Source organism: Lycorma delicatula, chromosome 6 (assembly GCF_047948215.1).
Source record: "Lycorma delicatula isolate Av1 chromosome 6, ASM4794821v1, whole genome shotgun sequence".
Lineage (NCBI taxonomy): Eukaryota > Metazoa > Arthropoda > Insecta > Hemiptera > Fulgoridae > Lycorma > Lycorma delicatula.
The window spans coordinates 139,713,634-139,736,263 of record NC_134460.1 but is presented as its reverse complement, the minus strand read 5'-3'; the positions used below and the strand labels follow the sequence as shown (position 1 = coordinate 139,736,263).

General features: G+C 30.9%; 1 protein-coding gene across 2 annotated transcripts in view; it reads left to right on the top strand.

Annotated features, from left to right (window-relative positions):
- Top2 (DNA topoisomerase 2) overlaps nt 1-22,630 on the top strand; it is a 127,145-nt gene that overhangs the window by 63,983 nt on the left and 40,532 nt on the right. For both annotated transcript variants that reach the window (XM_075368649.1, XM_075368647.1), the window contains exons 16-18: nt 3,014-3,149; nt 6,118-6,275; nt 12,265-12,406. In XM_075368649.1, coding sequence (XP_075224764.1) covers nt 3,014-3,149; nt 6,118-6,275; nt 12,265-12,406 — 436 coding nt within the window. The remainder of the gene's footprint in view (nt 1-3,013; nt 3,150-6,117; nt 6,276-12,264; nt 12,407-22,630) is intronic.

The window sequence follows — 22,630 nt, the reverse complement described above, 5'->3', positions numbered from 1 at the left end:
ACTGGTAGAACTAGAGATAATTTTGACAGAGAAATACCGCACTGTGTATGCGAGTATGAAAGCAATGAAGATATTTAAACAATTATTCAAGAGAGACAATTGCAAGCTGATCCATCCAAGGCTGGAAGGATCAGCGTTGCGGAACCGCACAACGTGAAAGTCAGGACTAGAATGACCAAAGCTGGCGTGGTGAGAGTAGGGGAAGCGAACAAAGCAATGGACAGAAGAGTGTGTGTGTGTGTGTGTGTGTGTGTGTATGTGTGTGTTGACAACAAGAGTAGTGTCTAAGTGTTAGTATGAGAACGATTAGAAAAAACGTGTGGAATTCGGGAACGAAGACATAACAAAAATAATTTACAAGCAAGCAGACCACTAAAGAATTACGTCAGGCTGATAAAATAAATTCTGAATACGCAAGTTGAAGAAATGACACCAGGGCAGACAAAGAGAAATAGACTTCTAGGAACTATGACAATATTGAAATTGATTGAGAATAAAAAACATTTAAGACTAATATATACATTAAGACCAAACAGCAGTAAATAATGGGAGATATGAAATACATTGACACCAATGTGATGATGCAATCAGTAAGTCAAACTGGAGACTGAGAGAAATGATATCGAAAACAAACCCAAACAACCTATTTAAAAATACACGTAGATAAGCCTTACAAAAATGCAAAATAAAATTACCAAACCTGTAAACTACAAGATTCGACCATAACCTTGAATTCATTGGCGTAAACACTGATCATTTCATATGTAACAATAAAAAAAATTTAATAAATTTAAATAAATAATATCTAATCATTCAATTACAATTTGATAAATATTTATGTTAATTCCTTCATAAACTTATAATGAGGTACTAATTTTAAATTGTCTAATTGGTATAATAAAATTTGTGTAAAAAGTTGGAAAAGTGTAACTGGTATCACAAATTTTATAATTCAAAGTACTTATACCCTTATATTATGATTATAGTTAGGAATCTGATTATGGTTATTTTTTAAAACTTGCAAGAATACAATTATATATGGATTCAAGATGGGGAGGATGTCTTATTTTGTTAATTTAAAGTATGTAATAAAAAATTGTAACATCTAAAATTTTATCATTACTTCTATTTTTTCTATTCTTCATATGTTTTTGTGTTATGGTTATATCTGAGCATTTTCCTGAAATAAGTCATTGTATTCAAGATATGCATAACTGTAATAGATTATGATTAATGACGTTTTAATACCTGCAATCCTAACTTTTATTTTTATTTCGGAGGAGAGGAAAGATCTACTAGCTACTGCCCACTAGCACAGACAATAGTGTAGGGCTCTCACTGACTAAAACTCTTTCCCCTTAGCAACACGTGAAGGTCTGTCCCGCTAAGATTCATAACAGTCTCCAGTGGCACTTGCAGGATCGACTGCCAGAAGGAGACAGCAAAACTGTGAAGTCATATGGGGATCATTGGAGAAACACGATCTGTAACTGGACACAGACAAAATGTACCCTACCCACTGCAGGCTGTCCATCTATCTCACATTTGCCTACCACCTGCAATGATGCTCATCACCATGATGTCCTGACCATAACATGTGTGAAAGCATTTTTCACCCTCCAAAAGAAAAATAATCACTGTGTGATGTGAGCAGCATGGTTGTGAGTGAAAAGGGTTGGCTGGAAATCAGTGGAATCACATGGGCATCATAGGACAACCACACATCTATGTCAGTTTGTGGACAGGCACCTCCTATTCCTGTAGGTTATCTCCCTATCCTACCCTTCAGCCAGCTTTCCCATGATATTGCCCCTCACCATCTCATATACAGAGTTCAAATTTTCGACAGAATCACGCATGACACTAACAGTGTTATTTGGCCTGTTATCACCACACACTGTGCCCTTAAACCTGTTTGTTTATTGCACACAAAAATATATAATGCTCGACATCATCAAGGGTACTGCAATATGGACACAAAAATTGTTCTTGCTGCATTCTTGTGCAAACATGTACGACCTGAAGCAGCCATGACCTGAGAGAACCTGGGTTAAGAAATAATCTACTTCCCCAAAACCCCTACTGATCCACAGCGCGGCTATATGATTAATTAACCTGAATGTCTACCTACTCTTTGCTGATGTCTCCCACCTGGTCTGCCATTGATTAAAAAGAAACTCATAGGATGTGTCCATTGGTCCATTGGTGGCGTATAATGAACACCTACTCTGATAAAATAGTTCTGTACCTGAGCAGACTCTCAGAGACATCTTTCTTTGATCTTGCTCTAGGATTAGCCTGGCATAATCAATAGTCAGGGCCATTATCAAATCAGGTGCCATGCAAAACATTACAGAGTTGTAGTTAATACTACAATCCTGTTTAAATAGCAAGTGGTTAAATAGCATGAGGTTTGATAAAAAAAATTGCTAATTTTAGTTTCTCTAGACAAATCTTATTTATTCATCAATACTGATTTTGTCACCTTCAAAGTGCTCCTTATCAGATATAATAAATGTGTGCAAGCACTTTTTCCTATCTTTGAAGCGCTCTCTAATACACAAATATATATATATATATATATATTTGTGTATTAGAATATATGTAACACTTTCATTTGTTTATGCAGCTGGTATAAATTCCATGTTTTCATAAAATATTAATTTTGACTGAAAGGACCTAGCAAGTAGCAAGATATCAGTTATAAGTATATCTTATATAAAAATATTCTGGTTCTGGTCTGGCGATTCTTTATTTATTTGGAGAGTCAACATTATAAGTAAATTTAATACATTTTTATTTTAATATATTATAGGTAGGTTATATATTACAATACCATTTTGTTAAACATTTTGTTTTCATTCCCTAGATCACTATAATTTTTATATATAATTTTAGATGTCATGGTAGATCTCTTTAATGTATAAAGTTTGTTAAAAAGAATTCATTAATGAATGACGTCTATAATAAATGGTCAGTTTATTGCAAGTACAGTTTCTTTACTTTTTTCCAGAGATTACAAAGAGTATAACACGGATACAACAGTTCGGTTTGTTGTAAGTATGACAGCAGAAAAGTTAGCTGCGGCAGAACGAGAAGGACTTCATAATTTTTTTAAGTTACAATCTACGTTTGCTATCACTTCTATGGTAATATGTAGTGTTTTGAGATTTTTATAGTGTCTAATAAGTTAAATAGTTACATTTTTACGGAATTAGTTAATATGTGTTTGAGAAATAGGTTTTTTAACTCTAGTCAAGTACAATTTTGGTAATTGTAGCCTGTCTCATTAGTAAACCTACTTTTATTTACATTTAAAGCTAGTTGATTTGTTATAAAACTCCATTTTTGTGATAAATTCATATCATTAGTGTTAGAAATTTTTTTCAAGAGCAAGGTTCTTATGTTAATATCTGAGCTGCATATTTTTAAATAATATCAAGTAGCTTGATGAAAGTTTAATGTCTTTGCACTTGTTTGTGTTTAATTTATATTTTTATGTATTTGATTCCTCATTTCTTACTTTATTTTTTGCCGTTTTTTGAAATTGTAATTTATATTAGAAAGATTTTTTGTAAACTGAATAATTTATCATCATGTATTTTTTACTCTACTCTTTTTAATCCTGTATTTTTTATTGAAAGACTTTTAGATGAATGCTAATCTAGAATATTACATTTACTTTTCTAACTAAATAGAGAATAGAAAATTAAGAAGCAAGTCTTCAGGATGAATTCTTTTATAAAATATTTTTGGAATATTAACTGAATTTTTTGCTTACTAATACTTTCACTAAAGTAATAATATTTTTATAAATATCCTTATGTTCTTCATAGTCCATTATAAAAGTTAATACATAATCTTATCAAAAAAGATTATTTCTGTAATTTAATTATATATTATATAAAATTATAAATTAAAAAAACTTAGTTTTTGGTAAAATAGCTTAACATGGTCATGCATGTGTGATGGTATAATTTAAACAAAATAATTGATATGGGCACAATATGACTTCCTTGTATGCCTATTAAATTACATGTACGTATCTTTTGCTGCACCTTATTTAAACTTATTTCATTTAAAAATGATATACGATTCTCCGATTCTTTAATAAATTGGACAGTTACACAATTGCTGAAATATTAATTTTTATTAACATCCAATATTTACGCAATTATTAATTCAACAATCTTAATATGAAATATTAGGATAGACTAAAAGTTCCTTTATTACTCGTATTACTAGATCAGTATTATTCTTATCTTCATGAGTTGCTGATTAACAAAAGTTTTGAGATTTATGGTGTGTTGTATAAATAAAAGTTAATAATTAAACTATTCCGTTTAGTGAACTGCTGTGTACTGGTTACAAATGTTATTTTTGACCTTATGGTACAAAATATTCAGTTTTTATTATTGGATTATTTGGTGAATAGTCAAAAAAATGAAACAGAAACAATCATACAGGAAAAAGAAAGATAACTTAACATGAAATATATCTCAAACAAAAAAAAATGACAAGAAGATGAAGAGGAAGAGGAAGAATATGTTAAGTACAAGGAGGAAATAAAAAAGAACAGAAGATGATAAATATAAAGAGGAAGAAAACATACGACCAAGGAAAGAATAAAAAGATTAAGAGAGGATGATGAATATAAAGACAACGAAAATTTTAAAACTAGAGAACGTACATAAATTAAGATCAGAAGAATTACATCAAACCAAAGAACGATTAAATGATTGGCAACAAAAAACAAATAAAATGATGATCAACTTCGACTTAGGGAGAATATTGTCAGACAGTATCAGAGGAGTAATGAACTAAAAGATAAGAATTTTTTAAAATTTATTAAAGAATATTGTCAGACAGTATCAGAGGAGTAGTGAACTAAAAGATACAAATTTTTTGCAATTTATTAAAGATCAGACATGTGTGGCTCTGTGTATATGTAGTTTTTAGTGTCTGTTAAGTCACTCTGTAGTTAACTTTAATGTAATAAAATTAAACAGAAATTCCAGAATATTTATATAGAATTAAACTAGAAAATTCAAAAATAATTTTCTAAATTATAATTTTCAGTTAATATTAAATAATGAGATGTTTTACCAATTCTGTTATATATACATGTATATAATAATAATACCTATTAAATTACATATAGATATTTTTAAAAGTACATAAAATTTTATTTCACTAACAACATGGTTTTTTTTTCATATATTTTTTATTGTTATTATTGAATTATTTATAGTAAACGTTTTTAGAATTGCGGTTTAATAATTATTAAAGCAATATATTTAAATTTAAAAAAAAAAAGTTAAAAAAGAGATGAATTCTGATTCGAACCAATGTGTCTTCCCTTGTAAGATCCAAATATTTCATTAATTAAAATTTTATTTGGCTATAACTCTGGAACCAATGAAAATAAGTACCACTTATATAAAGTTGAAAAGCTCTCATTGAGGGCTGATTACTGCAGTTAGAAAAATTCCAAAATCCAAATTTTTTTGGATCTTAAAATACAAATAAATACATATGTACGTGGGTGCAACAAACGTCACATTGAAACTAGTCAAAACGGATTCAGGGATGGTCAAAATGGATATTTCCATTGAAATCTGAAAACTGAATTTTTTTTTCAATTCCTTTACTTTATACAAGGAAGTAAAAAAGATAATTAAATTTAGAAAAAGCATGCTGTGTGAATACTTAATAGTTGAGTGCATAATACTTGTTGTTATAACTTACTGTTAGGAGTTGTACACAGTTTATTTATTACTAAAGTAGGCCCTTAGTGTAAAAATAAATAAATAAGATGGCCTTTAAAGATAATTTATTTTAAAAGAAAATAGTCTTTTCTTTTCACATAGCTTGCAAGGTATATGAAAATTTTTTCTTGACTTAATAAATTTTCTTCATGATCACTAAGCATTGATTAGCAAGAATATTTGTATTAAATTCTTATTTAACTGGACCAAAAATAAGTGATGATTTAGTGACTACTTATTTTTAGAAAAGATTGAATTGCTGCTGAAATGTGATGGGATTTGTTATCATTTTTTATTTTAAAATGCATAGTGGATTTACTTCACACTTAAATTTTTTTAATGATTTTAGTGTGCTTTCGACAAAGACAACTGTTTGAAGAAGTATGACAATGTTACTGATATTTTAAGAGATTTCTTCTCGCTACGACTTACATATTATGATAAACGAAAATCATATCTAGAAGGCGTGCTACACGCTGAGGCTAGAAAGCTAACTAACCAAGCCAGGTATGTAGTATATTGTGTGTTCGAATATGCTTTTGAGTCTAAGTTGTGAAGTTGTAACAGTATAGTTGCATAGTTTAAAACACAATATCCCAAATGTAATAATTATGCTCTTGTTCTAAGTTGGAAATACTTAATAGCAAAACTAAAATTGTATTTTTTCGACAATATCTTTTTACTAAGTAAATAATAAGTAAAAAATAACAATTAGGAAAACTAATTTTTTATTTTTATTTTGTAATTGTACAGAAACAATTTTAATTATCATAGAAAAAAAACTAAACAGCATAAAAACACTAATGTTAATGGATGTATCTGGTAAATTAGTTGGAGAACTAAAAAAAATCTGGATAGTGCTCACTGATATATTTATATCTAAAAATTATAATATTCATATTCAGTTTGTTCCAGGAGACTCTGTCTACATTTTTTTGGCATATTCTGATTGAATTAGTAAAGAAAAAGTTCTAATAAATACAGGTTTGGAAAAACTTAGGTTTGTTTTTTAGGGAAAAGTTTCCTTCTTAAAGGTGTGTTCTACACTTAAAGTGTTTGCAATTTATAAGACTAACTTTATGATTTTAGATGTACTTTTACATTAGGAATTTTAAAATGTTTTTGAGAAATCCTTTGAAATATCAAAATATATTTTAATTATATTAAACATTTTGAGTAAAAAAATAATATTGGAAAATTACACAGAATATTTTATTTAACCTAACCCCAGTTTCCGATATTTCATCGATCATGTGTTATTCTGCCTATTGGCAGATTCCTGGCACCACTATTGTCTCTACCTGTTTCTGTCCAGTGCTATTTGTTATTCCTTTTTCCCTTAATTATATGCCTGATTCAGTTTCCTTTCTTCCTTCTGATAGTCACCAATATTTTTCTATCTTCATTTATTCTTCTTAGTATTTCTGTGCTACTTATTTTATCTTCTCCAGACCAACATCTCAAAAGCCTTGATCTTATCTTTTCCCTCTTTCCCTGTGTCCACGTTTCACTACCATACAAAAGTATATTTCAAACAACATCTTATCAATCTCTTCCTCATATTCAGATCCATGTTGCTACAGAGTAGGTTTTTCTTTCTAACAATTGCTTCCATTGCCATTGCAATTCTCTTCTAAATCTCTTATTTACTCCTTCAGTTAATACTGTGCCGAGATATCTGTATCTCTAATTGTTCAATTCTTTCTTCTGCTGTTACAACATCCTCTCATTCACCTTCATAACTGTCCTCACATTTTTTCATCCCATATTCTGTCATCCCTATTTCCAATGCTTTTAGTATTCCTTGTAATGTCCAAGTGCCTTTAGCTACAATCAGCAGACTGTCAGCAAATCTGACACAATTTATATTTCTTCCGTGCTTAATCGTTTTAGGCCAACCAGTATTTCTTTCAACATTTCTTCAACATAAAGGGTGAACAGGGTTTGTGATTAACAGCAGCCTTGTCTCACTCTGCCTAATGCTAACCAATTTGTAAGATTCCCATTTATTTTCACAGCCGCTTTTTGCTTCATATATAATTCTCTGATGACTTTCCTATCCTTTCAATCGACTTTTTTTTTCTTTCAAAATTTCAAATAACCTTTCTTATTGTACTCTGAAATGCTGTTTCCATATCTATAAATTACAAGCTCAATCCTCTTCCTCTTTCAAAACATCTCTCTCAAATCATTCTGATCGTCCTACAGCAGCTTCTCTTGTTCCTTTTCCTTTTCTGAATCCAAACTGTTTTTCCCCAGCATTCTCCTCCATTTTTGTGATCAACCTTCTGTTCATAACTCTCAGCATTATTTTTGTAGCATGGGGTATTAAGGTTCTATGTTCTTCACATTTTTTGGTTCCAAACGTTTTAGATATCTGTATCATTATTTTTATAAAATCTTTTGGCCGTACTTCAGTATCATAAATTGTATTGCATATTGAGAGTATTTCATTTATTCCTTAATGTTCTAAACATTTAAAGAGTTCTATTGGAAGTTCATCTACTCCTGTTGCTTTCCTGTTCTTCATGTCTTGAATAGCTTGTACAATTTCAGATCTCAAAATTGGTAGGACTTTCTTTTCTTATATAACCTCTTTTCCACTTCAGCTTACATTGTTTCCAGTTTCCTTCTCCCTACAGGTCCTCAATGTACTGTTCCATCATTCTTTATCTCTTCTTTTTTATAAATGCTTTTACCAATTTCTCATTTTATATGTAGGATTTCTTCTCTCCCATGTGACATTTTCTACTTTCTTTTGCTGCATGTCATACTTCTTTTTCTTTTCTAACTCTTTTATGTCTTTACCTTCTTTTAGCCACATTTTTCTAGCTTTATGTGTTTCTTTCTTTAATCTGTTATTCAATCTTTGATAGATTGCTCTGTTGTATTCTTTATTTTTATATTTTCTTTTTTCTTCCATTTTTTGTATCGTTTCTTATGTTACCCAAGGTTTCATTGCCTGAATGCAGTAATAGAAACCAATTCCTTTCTCTGCAGCTTCTCTCATAGATGATTTTATCCTTGACCACATATCCTCTGCTGGTTCATTTTTCATTTTACATTGAGTAATTGCCTTTGTCAGCATTTCACCCACTTTTACTCTCTTTGCTTTCTAGCCCCTCTATATTTCATTTCTTCACCTTCATTGCAGTTTGAATTATTTTTAATCTTATTTTCATTTCAGTCATTAACAGAATATGATTACTTTCTATGTCTGCTCCTGTAAGCCTATTTGCCTTCTTAACAGCATTCCTGTACCTGTTTTCAACCAAAAAATGATCTTTCTGAAAGTGAGATTGATCTGTTGGTTTTGTTCAGGTATATCTTCTTTGTTTATCAATCTTAAGAAACGTAATCGTTTATAAATGTTAAAAAATTATTCATAAAGAATAAATTCTTTTCTTGGCAAAATTTAACCAGCCTGTCTCCTTTCATATTTTGTTTTCCAGTTTGTACTTGTCGACAATCTTTTCACCTTCACCTTCTCACACCACTGTGTTCCAGTCCCCCAAAATTATTTTACAGCAACCCTATTCATTTTCTAATAATTCCTCAATGTTATTGTACATCTTTTCAATGTCTTCATCCTTATACTTGATGCGGCATGTACACCTGAACAGATTTTTTTGGCAGCATTCCAATCCTTAAAGCCATTATTCTATCATCCAGATAAATTCCTTTTTGTACTCTTCTTGCTGCATATTATTTACAGCTATTCTTGCTTTTTTTTTCACTTTCAATTCCTGAGTAATACAAGGTAACTTCAACACTTCACAGCTCTGCCCTTTGCCAATTGAGATTCTTTATTTAAGGCTTTAGGGGTTGGTGTCCCCACAGCCCTAGCTTATACAGCTTTTCTTCCTACTACACTCTGAGTTGCGGAACCTTCTACTCCATACACATATATTACATCACACAAATTACAACATATACTCTTACAAAGCAACAGATATTGCAATCTCTCTTCTTTCTTACTCTTACACTCAATCCCCCTATCGGCACTGGGGTTTATTCAAATGAGTTGTGTGAAGAATTTAGGCCAATAGTGTCCTCTACTGGTTGTAAAAGGCGACTAAAGGGTAACTCTCTGTAGACGGCCTTTCCTTTCTTTTATTCTCTCCTTCTGTCATATCCTTACATGCCTTTTTATTGATCTCTCAAGGACCACAACCGTAAGCCTAGTTGGAAACTATCATGCCAGTGGGTGAATGGCTGTGCATAGTGAGTCTCGAACAATGTCCTTTGGCCACCCGGGTGAACTCATTTGTATTATTTAGCTCTACCCTTTGTACGCATGGGCTCTGCAGAGGTGGTCCTGTATTTCTCTGGTGCTTGTAGGATCAAAATTACTAGTTTTTAAAAACTGTATGATGGTTGGTGGTCCACCTGAAAAAAAAACCACCATTATTCCTGTGAAAAGGCCTCATTTAGCTTTTCTGATGAGAATAATAGTTCTGTAGAAGATAACTTAAATTGTGACACATCCTGTCTACAAAATAGGAATATTAGATTCATAGTTCTGTGAAATTATCAGGAAGGTGGCTTGCTTTCTAAGGTCTCGCCCTTCCTGATTAACAAAATAGTTCCTGAGGTTCACCAAAGAACATTAAAAATTTAAGAGACAGATCGATACTGCTTGAAACTTTTAATGATGAATAGAATCCATCTCTCTTACGTCTTATCAATATGAACGGTATAAACATAAGTGTGGTATGCCAGAAAACTTTGAATACCAACCGAAGAGTAATCATTTGCCAGGACCTTGATTGATGTTACTAAAATTGCAAATGAGCTTCGTCCCCAAGGTGTGTTGTAAAGGTAAGTGAGTAATGAAAGGTTAGAGCAGAATGGAAGAACCTACTCCTTCCCTTTATGTTCATGTTAACCTTCCCATACCACCAGAGAAAGTAAAAGTAGGTTATCTGTTGGTTTTAGTTTGACAACCTCAACTGAACATTTCCAGTGCCACACTACAACATCTTCCCCAAAAACTGAAATATGTGCTCAATGTCCTAAAGAAGGTCACAGCGACACTAACTGCCAGGAGGAAAAAAATGTGCTAGCTGTGGTGGATCACATTCAGCTTGCTCACAATATTGCCCAACTTTAAAGAACAGAAGGCAATTCTCAATCTGTACCGAGCAGAAGCTATGTTTTCCAGCTGCATGAAGAGAATGTAAAAAGACTCTGAAGTTTCATAACCTGGTTAAGCCAGACTCCCTTTTGCTGCTGTGACATTAAGACAAGCCCCCCTGCAAATGCACATAATCAGTAATGCGTATCCTGCATTGTGCTAAAAACCTTGTTCAGATGTTTTCTGATCAAGTTGCTTTGCTCACAGCCACCGAGTGAATTTCAGAATTTTCGCTTCATGAAATCTATGACCTATTTTGCATTTCTTAGATTCTCCTGTACTTTTAGAGAAATATTTATGTCAAAATACTAACTTTTATATATTTATGTCAAAATAATTTCATAAAACAAAAAATTTCATAATTTAATTACTTTATAAAATTAGAAACATCAACTATTCAAACTGTTGAGAGTTTGAATACACAAACAGTATGAGAGTACATTTCAGCTCACCAAATTATAGATTGCATTTTCCAGTATTCTTGATTATATTTGATGTCATTCTCTTATTCAAAAATATTTAGTGGAATAATTCATAGTATTTTTCTTTCCTGTATTACTAATCAAATAAGTATAATATACAGAAAAAATTAATGTAAAAAATAAACGTATATTCTGCATAGATAAAAATATTTTATTATATACAACCTAAATTTATAGCTTTTAACTATTTTTCAACACAGTCTCCATTTAAATTCAAGCATTTGTCATAGCATTTCACTAATTTACAAATACCTTCATAAAATTAATCTGCCTGGGTACGTAGCCAACCTTTCATTGCATTTTGAAGTTCATCGTCATCATTGAAGTGCTGTAATGCAACCAGCTACTTTTAGCAAGCAAGTTCAGTAGACTTCAGTGTCTATTGTGAAACTTTGAAGAGACTTAAGCGACCTATTCAGAACTAACGTGGTATGCTGTCCTGTCGTTCAGTGTCCGGTGCTTTTTGCATCACAGTGCTTGCCCTCACAGTGTTCGAAGAAGTCAAGAACTTCCAACAGGACATTTTTTATCATCCCGTTACAGCTCAGACTTTGTGCCAAGTGATTTTCATCTCTTCACTCGCATAAAGAAATGGCTTGCGTTGCAGCTCTTCGATGACGATGATGAACTTCAAAATGCTGTGTGAAATTGTTGAGATTACATTAGCTTTTTATTAATTTTTCATCTTGCATTAAGTTGATATTGAACTAAAACATTTAAATCTTGTTTTATTATTGTATAATGCTCCTCTTCATATTTTCTTAATTATTGTTTTATTATTGTATATTTTAAAAACTTTTAAGAATTATGAATAAACCAGGGAACAAAAGTTTTTTTCTTTGTTTACTTTATAATATTTTTTAATTTTTATTTTTAGGTTTATCTGTGAAAAGTGTGATCATGTTTTAGTGATTGAAAATAAGAAAAAGAAAGATATGATTGCTGAATTAGTTCGTAGGAATTATGATTCTGATCCTGTAAAGGCATGGAAATTACAACAGGATAGAGAAGCTATGTTGGTCAGTTAATTTGCTTCTTTGTACTGTTCTTTTTTTTTGTGTAATTTAAAAAAAAAGTTTATGAAAGAAACACGTACCATATGTGTGGCTAAATATTTTTATGCCATTGTTTGTTCAATGCTGGTGTTATATTGTTTGGTTACTGACAGAATAAGATGATAATGTATTTCACATAACTCTGTGGTATTTTAAATTAAATTTTGGGATATTTTTTTGCACCCTGTCAGCACGTTGTACCCTGCATAGTTAATTATTTTCTGTTGTTATTCAATAAGGTTAAGTGGCTGTAAATAGTGGATTATATCGTATCAACTAGGCTTACATGATATTGTTTTCTGTATGGATGAGATTATTTTCAAAAGTTCTGTCTTGTCTCTTGTCAAGTTCACTAAGTGTTACCATATGTGTGGCTAAATATTTTTATGCCATTGTTTGTTCAATGCTGGCGTTATATTGTTTGGTTACTGACAGAATAAGATGATAATGTATTTCACATAACTCTGTGGTATTTTAAATTAAATTTTGGGATATTTTTTTGCACCCTGTCAGCACGTTGTACCCTGCATAGTTAATTATTTTCTGTTGTTATTCAATAAGGTTAAGTGGCTATAAATAGTGGATTATATCGTATCAACTAGGGTTACATGATATTGTTTTCTGTATGGATGAGATTATTTTCAAAAGTTCTGTCTTGTCTCTTGTCAAGTTCACTAAGTGTTTCAATTGTTTCTGTTTATTTTCTCTATTGTTTTAGTAGTTATTGATGAATTTCCTATAATTGCCAGCCAAAATTGAAATTGTTATTGCAACGTAAACCTACTTTACACAATTCACACATAAGTATTGGTAATCACAGAATGAAATTATACATAACTTAACAAGACCAGTTTATATACTCCAAATCAAATTGTAACACAAAATCTCTTCAAGCTGGTATGTTTCTAGTAGATTTAAAATTAGGTCATATTGAAAAGATTACACTACAGTGAAATTCTGCAAGAATGAACTAAATATAAACTTCAAAATGTAGTGACTGGGATTTTATTTTGTATAAGGTTTGTAAGCACATCTTTGTGAATAGTCCACAAGTAATTGGTGGGCTTAATATACTCGACTTGAACTTTTTTAAGAATTTAGTTTATCAGGGATCACACATGAAACCAATGGGTTTTTGGTGGAACTAAACCTTTCCAGCAACAAATGAGGGAAAACAACAAATGCTTTTTTGTTTTTAGGTTAGCAGCTACACTGTTGCCATTAATAATGTGACACGTTGCACCTGGAAGCATTCTAATAAGCGATGAATGGAGCACTTTTTAAATGTGCTCCATTTAGGAAAGCACATGTATACCAATCAGATAATCAAAGCATGAACTTTGTTGATCTTGTTATTCTTGCTTGTACTCATTGGTTGAGAATATATGAGTAAATTTGTTTTAAGGACTACAATGAGATATGCTGGGGGAAAATGCGGCTGAAGTAAGGTATTTTTGTAATTTTGTTTTGTTTCTTCATGAAATAGGTCTTCATGAAATTTTTTTATAATTTCTTAACAATAAACCAACAATAGTATAAAAATAAAATTTTCTGGCAGATTACAGAAAATATCAAAACCCTTCAAAACCCTGTAACCTCTATCAGTCAATAAGTTGGCATTAGTGAATATAAATTTCTTGTTCTGCGTAGTTTGTGATTATTGATAATTTTATATATATATGTTGAGAGGTATTACAATTTAGCAATTGTTACATATTGTCGTAAAATATATTGAATCAATTACCAGTTGTATGGCAATAGTATTATGATCTTGGCCTGCTTCCAGGAATGTTATTAAGAATTTGTGAATTTTTATTTATCTGAATTTTTTCCTCATCTAATATTACTTATTTAAAAAATATATTACTTAGTTTCTGTACTTCCTCTAATTTATGCATATTTTCATGACTGCTGCTGTTAATTTTATATCTTATAATTAAGATTGGTAATAATTGAAAGGTTTTTATATCTTATTTTTAATATTATTTTTATTTTTCTTGTAGATTATTAATTTGCCTTATTTTTTTTTTGCACTCATTTAGTCTGATGGTATTATTGTAAGTATTGTTTTTATATTGAAATTTTGATAAATTTTTCAGTCTTTTACCTAATATATTATTATGTAGTAGGATTTTAATGTTTGTTTAATGACTAAATAAAGTCAGTTAATTTAACTTATAAATAGTGTCATAAAACTGTTTTGAATAATGATTTATTTCAATGTGGTTAATTTAAAACAAAAATGTTGGAATCTTGCTATTTAGTATATTTTATGAAGCTTTTTTTTAAACAGATTAAATGAGATTCAAGACTACAAATTTATTATGAATCTTTAAGTTATTTGTACTTCATGAACTAAATTTTGCATTAACTGATTTATATATTTTGGGATACAGCTTGCAGTCCTTTATTAATCTCATAAAATCAGCTCACATGTTCATGGGTACATATGTAAGTGTTCATTGGTCGTTGTAAATTCAAATCTAGTTGGAATGTGCAGCTTCATTATTTAGTTTGATTTTTCCGTGTTAATAGTATATTCTGGTTGATTGATTCATTTTAACTCCTCTACCAATGGGTTGTAACCTATATTTCATCCATAGAAAATTGTTAACTAATTTTCATGAAACAAAAAACATTTTGTTCCTTACAATGATAGAATTGTTATGCATTGCTAAAATTCTGCATAAGCACCACCATTATCCATCAGTTTCTATAAACAGAAGAGTATGTTTGCGGTAGACTTCTGCAGTTAATCCAGCGGTACATTTCTAAGAACTTGGTGAATTTGCTCTTCCAATTCATCAAGAGTTTTTGGTTTTGTGTGATAAACGTCCTCTTTCGTCCATCCCCCCTAGAGGAAGAAGTCCACAAGTCCCAACCAACATCCTGGAAGATGGATGTTGAGCCATGCACGGACGGGACTGTGAAGTTAGGTGGGGCCCCATCTTGTATAAAGATTAGGTCATTTTATTTATCCCTTGTAGATACAATACTCTGAACATAATCTTCAAGCATATCAAGGTACTGTTCTGCATTCATTATGTCTCAAATGAAAAAAGGACCCACAACTTTCATGGATATCATGCCGCACCACACTGTGACCATTGGGCGATGTTGGCTTTTTTCAACAACCACCCTGGGAACTTCTGTTGCCTAATAATAACTATTGTGCTGGTTAACAAATCCCCCAACATTAAACATGGCTTCATCTTACCACAGGATATTACCGAAAATATCAGACCAGTCTTCACACCAACCATCATCTCCCCATATTCAACTGATAATAATCTGATACAGATGATGATATCTTCTGGCGATAATTCCTGGCAGTAATTTGGTTTCCATAGACAAAAATTCAACTCTCTCTTCAAAACAATTCAGATTGTGTGTCGGGTAAAACCACTTTCACGAGATGCCTGTCTTAGTAATTTCTGAGAACTTCAAGTGAATATTTCCTGAACCATTTGCACATTTTCCTTCATCCTGGATGTTGAAGGGTGACCGTGTCTCCTAAAGAACCTTTGATAAAGAATGTATCTGATAAAGAACCCTTGTCCATTAGCTTAGAGGGGCAGTTAGTTCCTTATGGTCTTTGCAACTATTGAATCATGAGGTCTTTTCACACTTCGCCATCATCTCTGTACTTGTATCTTGGACCACCATCTTCATACTGGGATGCCGACTGAGCCCACTTATGCAAGGTTAGACGTTGCGCCATGGTCCACCACTGATACCGGCAATGACATAAATGAGATATCATGTAATAAATTCTACTACTGTAAGGAACAAATACTGTGTTTCATTAAAATTGGTAAAGTATTAAAAAAGTTATAAATAATTTTCAGTAGGGTTATAAGTTATAAGCAATTCCTGCCCACCCAGTATATAGTATATATTCTTTTAAAAAAAAATTATTAGTCTAAACCACATAGTACAGAATGTTAAGATAAGATACATCTTACCTTAATTTTCAAGAAAGTACTTCCACGGGATCCTGCATCCTCAGTCATGATTGAAATATTTAATTTAACTGTGCATGAAAAATTAAAAATGCTAAAATAATAATAATTACATGTTAATTTACATGATTGCTGCTATTTGTTGCAGTTTTTATAAGACAGTCTCCCTTAACTGTCTTATCAAATTGAAATTTTGTTTATATTGATATACGTTACATTTTTCTAATATATTTAATTTTATGACATCTTTGTTAATTTCTAATATTTCTAAATTTGTTTTAATATCAGAAATATAATGTTTATTAGGTGGTTTGTCATGTTAGATAAACCTAATTTATAATTTTTGTAATATCTATAATGTTCAAGAAATCTAGTTTTTAAAGATAAATTTTTTCCTATATAAGTAACATTGCAATCATTATATTAATTTATAAATTCCTCACAGATGTCTATTTTATTTTTGTTTTTTAAATATTATGTGATTATTAGATTTATATGCATGTTTAAATATTTCTTTATTGTAAATTTTAATAATGCTTTCAATGATATTAGTTATAAACAATTCGTCTATTTTTTCATTATTTTGTGTCTTATTATGTGTTGTTTGTAAGGTAGTTATTTTGTTTTGGTATTTTTTTATAAATACGAGAAAGTAACTTACATTTTGAAATAAAAAAACAACCAAAGAAAAAAAAGAAATTTTATTATATACATTTGAAAGGGACAATGTTAAACTATTTTTCTACATAGTTGTCATTTAAATTGAGGCACTTATAAAGATTCACAAGGTTTTCAATTCCTTCTCTGTAAAAATTTGCTGCCTTACATTTTTGGCACCCATCTTGCACAAAACTTGTGTTAACCAGGCTCCCTGATACAATTTCATGCAGTAAACTTTATGAAATTTGGGAGACATGAAGCGAGAGTTCCGTAATCTTAATGTGGTTATTTTCATGAATTTTATCATTGATTTTCATCGTCAATTCATCAGTCACAGGGCTAGGCCGACAGGCCGACCACTGCGGTCCTCATCATGAATATTGGTGTGGCCATTTTTAAACTGTATGCACCACTGCCTCACTCCACCTTCACTCATTATTCCATCTTTGTACACCTCACAAAGTTGCTGATGAATTTTAATTGTTTGAGGTTTTTTGCCAGTAAAAACCTAATCGCTGATTGTACTTCACAACTTGCAGGATTTTCTATTGAAGGACACATTCCAATAAATCATAACAAACCAAGTAGAAAAATCACAGTCCCCATGCTACAACAGCTTGATGCATACTGAGTGTAGAAACATTTTGACACCAATATGGTGGCTCTATCTCCGCCCATGTCCATGCTAGGAGGCAAACACATAAGTTACTTTCTAGGCCGCCCTTGTATTATTAAAGTATTATCATTCATTTTCAAACTGCTATATGTTTTATGATATTTATTTCATTATTTAACTTTTCTTTGTTATTTGATTGCTATATTAATCAATCATATTTGTGTAAGTGATCAAAGGGTGATTGATTATTTATGAATTGTTTTATTATTAGATGTTTTTTATATACTGATGTTTCAATTTTGTTGTCCTTGTTTATTTCGATATTGACTATAATTTAACATTCTATTATTATCTGTTTCAAATGTGAATTTAAAATTTTCATTATAAGAATTTAATTTATTTAATATTATTAGATGTTCAATGTTTTTACTGGTTTATATATAATGAGAATATCATCAATATATCATGTTGATATTATTTTAATGTTATGTGTATGAGTGATGCCACATCACGTGGCATGAATTATGCGATGCATTCTGTTCTTTTGATGATAGGTTGGTTGCTCTGTGGGTCTGTTGGGTGTTGCTCAGTAATGAACAAAGACATCAGTTATTGAGTTATGATTGATCATACTTTGTTTCATTTTGTTTTGTTTATTGGAATCCAATAGTCATGAGAAACGTAATGCTTCTTTCAGTAGAGGAATACATTTTTCTCATTGAATATATCTTTTGTGAAGGTGACAATTGTTCTGATTTAGTGAAACACAAATTTTCTGAAAAGTTTCCAAATAAGTTCCTCACTGCAATGCAGTTAATTCTTTATTGAAAAATTTTGGGCAACAGTCTCTGATTGAACTGGAAGACCACCTAAACTGAATGAACTTCTGTTCATTTAGTTTACATTTAGTTCTTTACATTTTGGGCACTATGGCTGAAAGTCCTTCAAAGTCAATGTGTAAGTTAGCGTAGCAGCAAGATATTGGACTTTATACTGCACATAAAGTTATAAGAAAAGAACTGAAACTTTTCCCTTATAAAGTAATATGTGTTCAAGTTACTCAAACCTACAGATAATGCCAAAAGACTGAATTATGTTAATGGTTTAAATATTTTATTTACCAAAATTCCATAGTTATCGTCAACATTAATTTTTTATAGATGAAGCATAGTTTCATTTGGGAGGGTATAATTCACAAAATACACAAATGTGGTCGACAATTAACCCCTGTAAATTACATGAACAATCTGTACCCAAAGTGAAAATTGGAGTCTGGGTTGATGTGAATAGATTGTGGATTATGGCTCCAATATTTTTTTAAAAATACAGTTAATAGTGATTGTTATTGTGCTGTTTTAATAAACTTCATTAGTCAATTAACTGAAGTGGAAATCAATCATGGTTGGTTCAAACAAGATGGAGCCATAGTCAACTGAAGTAGAAATCGATCACAGTTGGTTCAGACAAGATGGCACCACATTGCACACAGCTAACAGTTAGTGACTTTTTTTACAAAATGTCTTGACGAACAAATCATAATGAGGGGTTTGTGGTCTGTACAATCGCTCGATCTGACTTCCCCAAATAAACAAGCAGTGTGTTGCAACAGATCACGCATGATTGATGAACTAAAAACTGCAGTAACAGTATATGTATAAGGCATTGCAGTACATCTGTTGGTTAAAGTGTTTGAAAACAAATTGAAATGTGTGCAATGTTATAGTGATGTTGGAGGAGGTTATTTTCAATACCTTTTATGAACTATTCCATTTATTGTAATTTCAGTTTCTATAAAAGAATGAATTAAATAAAAATATACAATAATAGTTAAGTTTTGTCATTACATTTCCATAATTCTAGTGCACAACTTTCTGAACACTGTATAATAAACGATGCAATAATAAAAAAACCCACACAACTCTGTTCAGTATTTTTTTTTTTTTTTATATAGATTGTAGACTGTAAAAAGATGAAAACAGTCTTATAATAAATAAAAATACTGTACTGAACACTGTTTAAAACTATCATATCAGCAGTAGCAATTTTTATCAATAAAATAAAATTACTAGATTACAGTATAATGCAGCAAGTATGGTTAATAGTGTATCAAGCACGAATCTTCTAGAAGTGTCGGACCAAATTTTAATAAAAATGGTCTAGCATTATTGGCTTATCAAGAAAATTCAAAATTCAATTTTTATTTAGTTCAGAATGTATTGTTTATTAAGAAATTCATCATGAGTTCTAATGTAAACTCCAAATTCACTCATCTCAAATCTTATTTTCTATTTCTGCTACAACAAATAAGTGTAATCTTTTAAATCTGTTATAAAAGATGACGTCCTGTTACATTTATGCATTAAAAATATATATTGATGATTTAACATGTGCAGATAAGTACTGAATATGATTTGTTGTATTTACTATGAAGTAAAACTTTTTTATGATTGGAATTTGATATGTAATGTCGAGAACTGTCCAAATAAATGGCATATTCTTTCATGTTAATGAAAGATTATGTTGTCATGTGTACCTTTCCCAGTTTAAAAATGGTTTTCTGTGGGTATACTTTTCTATTAATTGGGATACAATTATATATTTTTTGTCCAAGTTGCCCAATTTAAATGATAAATTATTATAACAAATTGTACATGGTTTTATGATTTTTTATCATGTTAATGTATTTGTTAATACTGTAAAATGGACATCTACTAAGTCAAAAAAAAATTATTGAGATTAGTATTAAAAACTCCTTTTTTTAGATTTATTTTTCATTTTTATGTTTATATAAATATAGTAAATATCATTTATAGTGACCTCCAAGGGACCGACGATATTTAGTCATTATAACTGATAGTCACAACAACTGATGTTTAGGTAGCTTAGTGTTGCTACTTAAAAATGCCATCTACACGGGTATTGTAATACAGTAATAATAATTGTTAGAAATAATAATTTATTTTCAAAAAAAATATTATGTAAAAAACAAAATACGCAATAATAAATACAAATACGGTAGAGTAAAAAAAGATTGAGAAAAAATGTAAAAATAACTTCTGTTATTTTGTTTTGTTTCAAATATCTCATGTAATACAGTTTTTGGAGGCTCTTTTCTAAATCAAAACAAACACTTGGTTTTTCATTAAAAACTTCTGAGAAACTGGCCAACTGTTTTCATTGCTGTTAAAACTTCTGGAAGATTTGGTGGGTTGACGTCTTTTGTTGTCGCTATCTTTACCTTTGTTGTCATTACCTACGTCCCCATCTATTTCTGCTAATACTGAAGTCACTACATCATCATCTATTACAGTTTCATGTGTTTCTAAACCTGTCAACCTCTGGATAATCTTCAAACAATGCATTTGACAGTCATTGGTTTTACAGACTTACTGCCCCATTCCGCTAGATTCCTCTTTGCATGCAATGTCAGTAATTTTGCCAGTAGGTGGTAAAAATCCTGCATGTTGAAAGCAATTTTTTACAGTCAGTGGAGAAACCTCATTCCATGATCTTTCCAACATAATTATAGCATCCGGAATATTTACTTGTGTTTCCTTTTTTTATCTAAATCCTGTATCATTTCTGAAATTAGGTGTTTTTTGGATCATGCCTTGATCTAAGGGCTGTAAGACTGCTTACAGCCCTTAGTAAGAACAGTGACTTTATACACAAAATATTTTTAACGTGTGGATCAGCCGAACAGTGTTGAATGAGCAGAGCAGTATTTTTTCATTTTCATTATTTAATTCACAGTCCCATTTTCGTAACCTAAATGTAGAAATATCACTTGTCATCCAAGCTTTCTTATTACTTTTGTACACAACAGGAAGTTATTTCATACTTTTAAAACATCGGGGTTTAGCAATTTCCCTATTACCAGAAGTTTTTTTTATCAGTTCCAATCATATTTGTAGCAATTAGTACTGTTATTCTTGTTTTGATAACTTTCCACCCGAACATGTCTCTCCTTTAAACCAAAGGGTTCTTTCTGGCATCAGTTTAAAAAAAAGACCGGATTCGCCAGCATTATAGATTTCTTTATCTGAATAGCCCTCTTTTAATTTTGGCCAAATGGTTTGTAGCCATTTTTCTGTCATATCGGTTGGAGCTACTGTAGCCTCGCCACTTCTTCTCCACGACACAATATCGTCACACTAATGGAACTTGAATCCAAGCTGAAGTTATTTTATGTGCTTTACCTAATTTTTCACCTTAGCTTTGCAATAGGGCCACCAATAGGGATATTACTAGTTCTTTGGTATTTAAATAATTTTAACAGCGCTTGATCTACATTATTATATTGATTAGGCTGTAATTTGTTTGATTTCATAGAATTTGTTTCAAAACATTTCTTAAATTTTTTCATGGTTCTTCCATATCACCGATATTGTATGACCTACACCTAATTCTTGGGCAACATTCTTATTAGTTTTGCTGTTTTCTATCATCAGATAATGTGCGCCTTTTCTTCTACTGTGAATGTTTTTCATGAAGTCATAATAAAATCAATATTGAATGAATTACACAGGATAAAATACTGTACCTGCAGGATATGATATGTTTATAGCAAAAAATTAATAACTGAATGTGACTGCTTCAGTTTACAATAATCTGGTACAAGAAGGGATAAAAAAAGAACTACAGCACATATTTAAGAAAAAAGGAACTGCCAAAATATTTCCGTAGCTACAATGTAGATATACTACATTACTGATGAGTCACTTCTGTCTGTATTATAAGTGATAAAATGTTGCATTGCAATAGGAAAAAGTCATAACCAGTATTTCACTACAACCGATGTCATTATAAACAGTGTACGTATGGTATTAACAGCATACCAAACTAATCAAGAAACAAGTTTTTGGTCTCTGTATCCGATGTCACTATACACAATACTTGCTATATATATATATAAATCTTTTCTTGCTTTTTTTCTGCTGTATCTGTAAG